We start from the raw sequence: 12,152 nt of genomic DNA on the forward strand, positions 1-12,152 counted from the left end.
AAAAATGAAGACACTAACCTAGAATTATTAGTAAAGAAATAAATATTAGCTTTATAGGCTTTATGGTAGTTTCTAATTTCAAAATTCAAATAATAAAAGACAGAAGTTCTAAAATTAAGCATATTGCTTACCAATAAAGATAAGGTTTATCCTTATCAACATTAATATTATTTAATGGATCCATACGAAACCAAGTGTTGAGAGTGAAACCATTCTGGTAAGGCCACTTTGCAATAGGAGGCAATGCAATTGCCTACAAGACAATGAAATTAGGTAAATTATCAAGTATGTGAAATACAAAGTCACTATAGTCAAACTTCCCTCCACCCCCCCCAATCAAACAACTACAGAAATAAACTATTATTTCATTTAAATAATCTCTATATACTGTTTGATAAAGCACATAGTAGACTAAGTATCATTTCTAGCATGCACTAAGTAGGCTCCAGACTGTGCTGCAGTCTCTAATTCCACAATATAAACATGTGACTAACAAACATTCCTCAGAATTTTCTGATTCTGATGCTTTATGCTAGATTTTAGTAGGACTTCATTTTCTTAATGGAGATGGAATAGTAAATCTGAGAAAACCTGCCGTGGAGAATGTAATTGAGTCTGGGACAAGCTTTAAAGGACTGCCAACTCAAACATAATGGGTAAACAGGGCACATGGTGGCACATATCCACAATCTCAGCCTCTGGAAAGCTGAGGCAGGAGGACTGTGGAGGAGAGGCCAGTCAGGGTTGCATAACAAGACTGTCTACAACCCCTCCCCAAAAAACAAGAATAAAAGAACCATAGATGCATACAATATGATTTTATCATTTTTTATGCAGAGGTCAATATAGAAAGGACAAACTAATGGAATACCAAATAAATTCGGGTAACAGAGAAATAAGTAAAAAAATGAATACAATGTATTTAAGCTTACCGCAGCACTACACCCAGGGAAATTGAAAAATGTATCAGGACCATGCCTTTGTGGCATCTGATTAAGAACTGACAATAATTTTACTGCATGCCTTGGCTGAGGAAACAATGAAAGAAATAGTCATTGCACAAAGTTAGCAACAATACCTACTAGAACAGTTTTAATCAGTGGACTGTATGGTAACTATTGAGAAAACTGCACTTAAATGATTTACTAAATGATTTAAGAAGGAAACAGTTATCATAACCAATTCAAATACATGGCTCCCCAGGAACAATCTGATGAACATTAAATATTAATGTACTAGTATTAAAGACTGCTCCCTCTGACCACAGCTTACCCATATTCCACTTTCTCCTCGAAGCATGCTGAATAAAAGCTTCAGTTCCTTGACAGTGATGCTATAGCTGGCAAGAACCCCCAGCATATCAACTAGAAGATCTGCAGAGGAGAATGAAGTTAATCTACCACACTCTAGGCATGGGCTATATTTTTGAAGGGGCAGAAAGTTGCCAAATATTACTTCTATTACTTCTATTTAAAAAATCTAATATACCTGTGTCCCTATTCTGATTCATAATGAGATTTGCTACAAGTAGAGAAAAAGAAGTAAAAATATTCAAAACTACCAAAACTTAGCATTGTACACTGGCTATTTTCAAACTGGCAGCTGACCAATAAAACAAGATAGTGAATCATTTAGTTCTTGGGTAACTAAAAATTCTGACCATTTACTCTACATGGGACAATACTCCAAGTGCTTTATATGTACTAATATCAGAAACCCTCAAAATCAGACTATGAGATTTTAGATAACATCATCCCTTTTTAAAATTGGTTAATTATAGCCCAGATAATTTAGTCACATTAACCAAAACACATGCCCAGCAAACAGCAAAATTAGTATTCAAGGCAAGGCAGTATGAATTGTCACTGACACTCACTAATCTACAACTGGACCTAATTTAAAAACAATGCTAGTGATTTTCGTTATGCTAATGTGAATGCTTATGAATGTGTAACAGACACAACTCACCAAATAATGACAAAGTTAATCTGTCTGATAACCTACACTACATATTATGATTGTGATACATCTCACATTTTAAAGTGCTTATATCATATGCAAGCTAATGCAAACTGACACAAAAGTGTATAAAATTTATCACCTATTAATATAAAGTAGATTAGATTATAAAATCTAAATTGTCAAATACACAGATTAATGGCTAGAATTTAGAAAATTAAAGTACATTTTTCAAAATTCAATATAGTTATTATCAGCAATAAATAACTCATTTTTACTTACTAGCACAATGAGTAAGCAATCTCTATGGAAAAAAAATTGACAGTATATACCATTTTTGAGAGATCTTTACATGAAGCAAATGTCTCATTATTAAATAATAAAATTGTACGAAAATGTTAGTGCATAGTATCAGGCTTCTTTCAAAGAAGAAATTCTATATAAAATCAAAAATCTTAAAAGCTGGAACCTTTTAGCTGAAATAGTTATCACTGAAGATTTCTTTAAATATTTACATAAAAAATATTTTTTCAAAAATCTGCATTTACAATGATCAGAATAAAGGAGACAAAATTTGTAGTAAGTTACTTTTTAAATTTTTCTTATATATTGTACATTATAATTTGTACATGACACATAAATAAGCAGTTCAGTTTAATTTTATTATGGTAAATAATTTTGCAACCATAAAATTTTTAAGAATGGAAAAGTTACTACTGCTACAAAAGTTATTAATTTATTGCAAATATTTAACCACATTTTAGTGATACAGTAAATTACTAACTTTAGAGTACCTCTATGACCATACTACAGAGCTCTAAGGTGGGAATTTAATAGTATGGTTGTACTCATTTAAACTTTCAATAAAGTATCCAATTTTAATTTCTCTATTATAAGTAGTTAAGCAGCATGCTTGTTATTTATACCCCAAAGACACTCATTCTCTTTTCTCACATACTTCAACTATCAAGTTCTTTAGGAAGGAAATCCTACCAAGAAGGAGGAAGAGAATTAAAGAACCTCAGGGAATGTCTAAACATGCCTTCACTGCTCTCTTATCTTGGTGCTCATAAATTGAGTTCCAGTAACTACTATAAACCACTCTGTATATAATTCTGAACACTCTAAAGCTATTCTGTAATAAAGCAGTAGTCACTTTATTCAAGAACAACAAGGGGGAAAGGTCTTAAGTCCAGCTATCAGGATTGAAAGGTCATGATATTCTAAACAATATATACTATACTACCATATTCTCAAACACACTTACACTTATACAATTCCTGTAAAATAACTCTAGATTCTGAAAGTAATGCAAGTTTAACCTCGTTTTTGTCATGTTATAATCATACAAAATCATGCTCAACAGAAATATATGCTACTCTGGACATGATTTCAAAATAATAACACCAAATTTTGACTTTTTATTTAAAATCCATTCTTGTTAACTTTGCTGCTCATTTCTTTCTTTCTTGATGTTTTACTCTGAAAATTTAAAAATTAAGTCCACATGTGAAAACATAAAAAAATTCTCTGGGTCTGAATTATTTGTAAGGCCTAAATATATATATTATATATGTATGTATGTATATGTATATATATATATTTGTAAACACAATCAAAACAAAAAACAGATTTTTCAAAAGTGCATTTATTTTCTAGAAATAACTGTTTTTGCGGGATCATCAGACAAAACATTTCTATTGAAACATACTCGCCCACAGAGGAGACGCACCTTGCTGACAGCTAAGAATTGGTAGTAATAAATCTAAGATTTCAAGGTTATTATCTCAAATAATAAGCAACATAAACCCTCTTTATATAAATTTTATATTCTATTCCGCAATATGGGCTATGTTTGGTGATATTGGCCCTTATAGGCTCAAAATATTTGAAAACTTGGCCTCCAGTTGGTGGAACTGTTTGGAAAGTATTAGGAGGCAGGGCCTTGTTAAAGGAGGTGTGTCAGCCGAGTCTATTAGTGCATCTCTCTCTGCCTCTAACTTGCAAATCCAGATGAGAGCTCGCAGTTGTTCTTGTTGCCATGTCTTTGCTCCCCAATCATGGACCCTAACCCTCTGAAACCATAAATTCAATTAAACCCTTTTTTTCGTAAGTTTCCTTGGTTGTGGCATTGTATAACAATAATAAAAACGCTAGGTATGATTTAATAGAAAAGTGTTCCTCAATAAATGAAGGCAAAAATAGGTGCTTTGAAAAGATATACCCTGCTGATTCTTCAGGTTCCAGGTACAGCAGATCAAGAAGCACAGAGCTTGAGTAACTTGATAAATGGGTCTGACTTACATATTGTGATATTTTAAATGTTATAGTTAGTTATATGTAACATACAAAATGCTGCTTATCTTTCTGATTATTTTCTATTGTACTTAGTACTTCACAGTACCAAGGTTTTAATAAAACTGGGGGGGGGGGATCTAGTAATGTTTGCCCAGTTTTCTCTTCCAGTTTGCACATATCCATTAACATAAAGGTCAATTTGTCCATATATTCCTATTTATTTAGTTATTTATTTATTTTTAAGTCAAGGCAATTTCTACAAATTCATTTTTACTGTAGAATATAAGGAAGAACATGAAACCTTCTAACTATTTAAATCTTAATTCTCTGTCAGGCCATGGCATACCTGCTATCATGTCATCTACAGCACTCATTTTCAGCAATACTTGCTCAATCAGCCCCACTTCTGTGCTGGTCTGTAAATTCCGAACACTTTTTCGTAGGATGGCTGTAAACATACTCCATATTTCTGCTTGACATGTCACATCACAGTGTTCCAAAAGCTCTGTCATGCATGTTATACTCTCAGCATCCTGGATAATAAAATTCATCTCCAAATCAAATTCCCCACCAACCAGCTGAAAGAAAACAGGAAAAAATAAAAGTAAGTAGAAATGACATGGGAGGTGATTTACAACATCAACATAGAACAATAAATACCAACAATCAAGTAAAAGGAAGTATGAACACTAAAAATTTTCTAAGTCATCTTGCATGAAGCAAATTTTGATCAAAGTTTAAGAGTTATAGATATAAGAAAAGAGACACGCAAGAAGAAGTCTAAATTTTACAGAGATGGGAGAAAAATAATACATTCAAATCAAGAGAAACACAAAAATTACAGCAAATAATTACAGGGTAGGATTCAAGTCAAATTCCAATTTAAAAAGATTAAAAGGGATACAGTATCTAATGATAGATATTAAGGCCAAATTCACTTTAATTTTTAATTACTGAGGTTATAGGAGGAAAGATGTAGTAAAAAAAAAAAGTAGTTTGGCTCAATTTCAAAATAGAAAATGAAGAAATAGAAACTGATGAAAGAACAACTTACAGTAAATGTTTAAACATTAAAAAATAATTTGTATAGAAAAAATACATATGGACTTATAATCTTATAAACCAGAAAAATTGAAGCAGAGAAATATGATGTACTGTCAACATCATGACTTGTGGCAAAAGGTACTGCTATTCCAATCAACAAGCTACTTTAAAGACTGTTACCAGTACCCCCCTGAAATGCACAGTAATAGATGAACACACAGAGAATAAAATACTATAATATGCTTACTCTCTGTTGATCAAGTCACACGCATTTATAACTGTGGCAATTATAGTAAGAATGGCCTCCTCCATAGGTGGCACTATTTGAAAGGATTAGGAGGTGTGGCCTTGTTGGAGGAAGTATGTCACTAGGGGTGGTGGGTTCTGAGGTTTCAAAAGCCCAAGCTAGGCCCTATGGTTCTCTTTTCCTGATGCCTATAGATCCAAATGAAGAACGCTCAAGCTATTTCTTCTGCACTATGTCTGCCTGCATGCCACCATGTCCCCTGCCATGATGACAATGAACTAAGCCTCAGATAGTTTAAGCAAGCCCCAATTAAATGCTTTCATTTACAAGATTTACAGGGGGCATGGTGTCTCTTCATAGTATATTCAGCTAGAAGCATTATTTATAGTGTACAATATAAACTGGCTAGTCTTTCAGTCTACCAAATGAAATATTTTGGGGAAAACTAATTGCTTATTTTTAAAAACTTGATATATTTGGGAGCTGGATAAATGGTTCAGTGGTTAAGAGTTTGCATTACTCTCTCAGAGGACCGAAGTTCAATTCCCAGTGCACACAGGGTGGCTCATAACCACTTTTAACTCCAGTCCCAGGAAATCAACAGTTTCTTCTGACTTTTAACGGTATGTGGTACAAATTAAATTTTAAAAATTGATATATTTGAAAATATTCATTTTTTCATTCAATAAGCATGTAATGTAATAACTGTTTTAAGATCTATTATATACAAGTAGACAAGAAAAGGTTAGCACACAAACAGTGGTAAATTCCAGGAAGAGTTGCTTATATGCAGTCTATCATATTCAAAACCAGCAAATCTATAAAATATGCTAGCACCAAGGCTAGCATAAGAATTACTAAAAGTGAAAGCAAAAGAAATCAAAATTAGGAACAGACAGGAATTAAAAGTTAAAAAAAAAAAAAAAAACTCATTTCTTACAACAGAAAAGCATTACCAAATCTAGATAAAATGTGGTGTAACAGGACAAATGATAATAGCACCACCATCTCACATAGCATGGCATCAGTACTACACAAATACTTATATCACCTTTACTTTAGACACAAAGAATCTCAGTTACAGAATTAAATAACTTGAGGACTATCATAACATAGGTGGGGGCTCCAGGTCCAAATACAAAAAGACTGTCTTTATGAAAGTTTGTATAAGCAATAAAATATCATTTAGGATTATTCTAAGTCATAAAATTACACATATTTCTCAAATTTTAAAATTTATGTACAATGAAGGTTCTTAACCTATGATACAAAATTGAGTTTCAAGTAACTAGCACCTCTAATAAATTTTGAACTTTGATTGAACTATTCTCCAGTTGCACTTTTGCTTCTGAAATAACCTTAACTATTATTTCTAATCTATTTATGAAAATTGCTACAAAAGTGATTAAACAACTAACTCTCAATTCAAACTTCCTGCATTCAAATTCAATCTAAATCACTCAGTACTATATGACCTTGGTAAAGCCACTTTCTAAATCACAGAAATCCAACAGTGATTGGAGCTCTTTTCTGCTCTGAGAATTAAGTGAGCTTGACTTTGCTAGAAGTACTTAGCACGGGACCTAGGGAGATGACTCTGTTGGTGAAATGCTTGGTGGACACAAACATAAGGACATGAGAGGTCAAGATTGCCTACGCTAAATAAAAAAAAAAAAAAAAAAAAAATTCTGAGCATGGCACCCCTTGTCTGGTATATAGACACAGCATTCCTATAGCTCACTGGTCAGCCAGTCTAGCACAATCAGTGAGATTCAGGTTCAGTGAAAGAACCTTATCTAAACACAAACAAACAAAAGCAAAAACAAACAAACAAAAAACAAAGTAAAAGGCCCAGTGTGGTAGAATATTTAAACTCAGCAGAGGTGAGTGGATTATTGAGTTTGAGGCCAGGCTGATAGACACAGTGAGTTTAGGCCAAGCAGGAGTGCATAATGAGCCCATTAAAAAAAGAAAAATGAAAAGAAAAAGGTAAAGATACAGTTATTCAGTGTCAACATTGGGCATCAGCATCCACATACAAGTGTACACACAAGAATGTACACATTCACAAACTCACACACATACATAACTACATGACACAGTGGCAGGAACAGTAAGCATTCGTTTGAAATTTGTTATTAGGAGAGATGGAAAAACCCCAATTTTCCATCTAAAATATGGACTCATCTGACCCAATATTGATGAAGACCCACAAAACTGAGTCAGGTGGTCTTAAGTTCCCAGTCAAAATAGTGTTTGTTTTATAGATTTCAAGCACAGAAATTTAAAGTTAAATATAACTGTGGCTTTCCACATCTACACTTCTGAATTTATATGAAATAAAAGACACTTTCTATCTACGAAAGAAACCAGGATCTGCCACTTCTGTCTGATGCAAGACAAATTGAATTCACTTGTCTTCAATTTCCCTCTCAAAGCATTTACACTTTTTCTTTACAATATTGATAGATTGTTGTTTGAATAATGTGACTGGTTTTACTTACATGATGTAGCTGCTGATAACTATTGGATCACTTGTTAAATAGAAAGGATGAGTATTTAGCTGATTTGGGAAGATAGTTTAGTTTTCTACAAGAGTCTCTTTAAAACAACTATGTTAACAATCATGATATAAATTAGAAATCCTATATTTTTCTAGGTGAAATAGACTCTCCACAATATCTCTAAGACATGTTTTCAACCAGACCCATTATGATAGCAATAGACTATAATAACTCCAAGCTTCTTCTAGAACTCTATGGATTGATTCACTATACATCACGTAAAACAAATGGGCAACTATATAATGAATTTGCTTTCTAGACTGAAAAGAACATGATCACGTTTTATGGAATTGCTTTACATCTCACATATTATGCTAAGCTTTTTAAGAACAAGAATTATTTCTATCTTATCACTACCATATATTATACCATAAGCACACAGCCAGGCACATATAAGTTATTCAATAATTCAGAGAGAAAGAGAGGTCACAACTGAAAAGACAGAAAGGCAGAAGGTTAGAAAGCTTTACTTTGCAGGCCAGTTCTCAAGCTATATGCCAACCTTTGTACTGGACATTTCTATTTTCCATCAACAATGAATTACTTGTTCCCATATACATATAACTTTCTTTTTAAGGCTGTAGAGGTAATTACATAACCAAAAATATTTTTTTCGACTCTTTATGAACCTCTGCTGCCTTCCTTATTCTTCCATTGCTAAGGTTTCATAGGAAACAAAATTGAAGGGATATACTCTTGACTTGGGAAGGCATCTGAGTTAGGATTACAATAGTTATAATACAACATGATCAGAAGCAACCTGGAGAAAAAGTTGTTTATTCCACTTAAGGTTCCAAATAATTGTTCATCATCAAAATTAGTGAAAGCAGGAAATGAAGGAGGGCAGGAACCTGGAGGCAAGAGCTGATTAGGGGCTATGGAGGAGTGCTGCTGCTTATTGCCTTGCTCTCTATGGCTAGCTCAACCTGCTTTATATAGAACATAGTAACACCACCCCAGGAGTGGCCCCTTCCACAATTCCCCATCACTTGCCCCATCAATTAAGAAAATTACCTATAGCATGGTTCACCATGGAAATCCATCACTTTAATCTACCATATAAACAAACTGAAAAAGAAAAACCACATGATCATCTCACTAGATGCTGAAAAAGACTTTGACAAAATCCAACACCTCTTCATGATACAGGTCTTAAAGAGATCAGGGATAACAGGAACATACTTAAACATAATAAAAGCAATATACAGCAAACCAACAGCCAACATCAAATGAAATGGAGAGAAACTCAATTCAATTCCTCTAAAATCAGGAACAACACAAGGCTGCCCAATCTCTCCATATCACTTAAATAATGTACTTGAAGTTCTAGCTAGAGCAATAAAACAACAAAAGAAGATAAAAGTGATACAAGTTGGAAAAAAAAAAGTCAAACTATCACTATTCACATATTATAAGATAGTTTGCATAAGAGACTAGAAAATTCCACCAGGAAACTCCTACAGCTGATAAACACATTCAGCAAAGTGGTAGAATACAAGATTAAATTTAAAACAAATCAGTACCCCTACTATATATAGATGAGAAATGAGGTGAGAAAGAAATCAGAGACATATCACCCTTTACATAGCCACATACCCAAATGATCCACATTCATGCAACAAAGACATCTGTGCACTATGTTCATAGCAGCAATATTTGTAATAGCAAGAAACTGGAAGCAAACTACATGTTCTTCAACTGAAGAATGGATAAAGAAGATGTGGTACATGTACTACACAGCAGAAAAAACAATGGAATCTTGAAATTTGCAGGCAAATGGAAGGAACTTGAAGAAACCATCCTGAATGAGGTAACCCAGTCACAAAAAGAAAAACATGGTATGTACTCAATCACATATGGATTTTAGACATAGAACAAAGGATCACCAGCCTATAATTCACACCCCAGAGAAACTAGGATACAAGGAGAAATCTAAGAGATTCATACAAGGTTCCTCACAGAAGGGGTAAGGAACAAAATCTCCTGAGCATATTGGGAGTGGGGGTGGGGCAGTGAGTGGAGAGGGAGCTAGGAGAAAGAGAAGGGGAGGAGAGGAAAGCACAGGGGACTAAGAAGATTAAGTCAGGGGAGGAACAGATGAGAACAAGAGAGTGAGTGAGGGAGGGAGTTTTGTAAACAAATAAAAATTGAGAATATTCCTATTCATAGACTTTTGTTTTAAAAATTATAAGTCATTCAGTCAGATAAAAAACTGAAATTTCACCAAGTGGGGGTGGTGCATGCCTTTAATCCCAGCACTTGGGAGGCAGAGACAGGCGGCTCTCCATGAGTTTGAGGCCAGCTTGGTCTACAGAAAAAAAAACTGAAATTTGAATACACACACATATAAAAGAAAATAATTGAAAGAAGACTGAAGAAAATGAATAACAGAAACAGTAAGGATGTTATTAACACTAAAGACTTTTCCTTAAAGCACACACACAGAGGTATGCATGCATGTACACACACATCTAGGGACTAAACCTAGAGCTTAAAGCAAGATAGACAAGTACTCTATCACTGGGCTATATTCCCAGCCCCAGTCTCTTCAAAACAAAATTTTAATTTTGTGCCTGCGTCCACTCCTGCAATAAGATCCTTTCAGATTGTAAGGGACCAAAAGACTTCAATGGCTTCCCAAAGTTCTTGTTGTGGAAAACAAACATCCTCACAATCTACCAAATGGGTAATTTATACCTAACTGTGTTATATCTGACTTACCTACTTACAGACTCCTGTATCTCTCCTCTTTGCTCTGTTCATATACATATTTGGGTCACTTCCAAAACAATCCACCCACCTGTTGCCACTATCCCATCTTCTGTACATTTTTCTGTGTCGCCAAATTTTTCACGGGCTTTTTGTATGACTCAGTTTCTCATACCCCTGTTCTCTATTCAGTATTGATTTGTTGGTGTTGCATAATTAATTTACAAAAATTCAAACATTCCTTTTGACAGAAAGAAGGAAGGAGGCTGACAGCCATGAGAAGCAGATGGGAGTGCAAACTCGTACAGCCATTTTGGCGATCAGTATAGCACAGGACCCGGCAATCCACCTCTTAGGCATATACTCAAATGATCCACATCCATGCAACAAAGACATCTGTTCAACCACGTTCATAGCAGCACTATTTGTAATAGCAAGAACCTGGGGAAAAAAAAAAAAAAGAACCTGGAAGCAACCTAGATGCCCCTCAATTGAAGAATAGTTAATGAAGATGTGGCACATCTACATAATGGAATACTACTCTGCAGAAAAAAAATAATGGTATCTTGGAATTCACAGGCAAGTGGATGGCACTTGAAAAAAACATCCTGAATGAGGCAACCCAGTCACAAAACGAGGAACACAGTATGTACTCACTCATATATGGATTTTAGACCTAGAGCAAAGGATCACCAGCCTATGAGTCACACCACCAGAGGAACTAGGATACAAGGTGTATTCTAAGAGATTCATATAAAGTCCCTCACAGAAGCGGGAAGGGACAAGTCCCCCAGAGCACAGGGGAAGTGGGGGGTGGGGCAGCGAATGGAGAGAGAAGTAGGAGAAAATGAGGGGGAAGAAAGGAAAACATGTGCGACCAGGAAGATTGAGCCTGGTTAGGAATAGAAGACAGCAGAGAGAGAGAGAGAAAGAGAGAGAGAGAGAGAGAGAGACAGAGACAGACAGACAGAGAGAGAGAGAGAGAGAGAGAGAGAGAGAGAGAGAGAGAGAGAGAGCATAAAAGAGGGAGCCAATATTGGTCTGAAGATAAAATTGAACACAAAGAAAGATCCAGAGAACTACAAAACTGCTGCCAACTAACAATCTGAGCATCCCTTGAAAGGCTACTATAAATGCCCTTCCCAGATAGTGAGATGAACAACTAACTTATCCATGGAGCCCTCATCTAATACCTGTTGGAAACAGGAGCAAACACCCATACATAAACTACATAAACACTGAGTCGAACTAGAACCCAGATGCAGATGGAGAGGACAAGACCAGGCTGCAGAAACACATAGAGACAGCTGACCTGAACAAGGAGGAGCTAA

General features: G+C 34.9%; 1 protein-coding gene across 5 annotated transcripts in view; it reads right to left on the minus strand.

The window, feature by feature from the left end:
• Nbea (neurobeachin) overlaps positions 1-12,152 on the minus strand; it is a 511,635-nt gene that overhangs the window by 463,686 nt on the left and 35,797 nt on the right. For all 5 annotated transcript variants that reach the window (XM_051176972.1, XM_051176974.1, XM_051176973.1 and 2 more), the window contains exons 2-5: positions 4,604-4,835; positions 1,273-1,373; positions 933-1,028; positions 132-253 (exon numbers count right to left, since the gene is read on the minus strand). In XM_051176972.1, coding sequence (XP_051032929.1) covers positions 132-253; positions 933-1,028; positions 1,273-1,373; positions 4,604-4,835 — 551 coding nt within the window. The remainder of the gene's footprint in view (positions 1-131; positions 254-932; positions 1,029-1,272; positions 1,374-4,603; positions 4,836-12,152) is intronic.

Source organism: Phodopus roborovskii, unplaced genomic scaffold (assembly GCF_943737965.1).
Source record: "Phodopus roborovskii unplaced genomic scaffold, PHOROB, whole genome shotgun sequence".
Classification (NCBI taxonomy): Eukaryota; Metazoa; Chordata; class Mammalia; order Rodentia; family Cricetidae; genus Phodopus; species Phodopus roborovskii.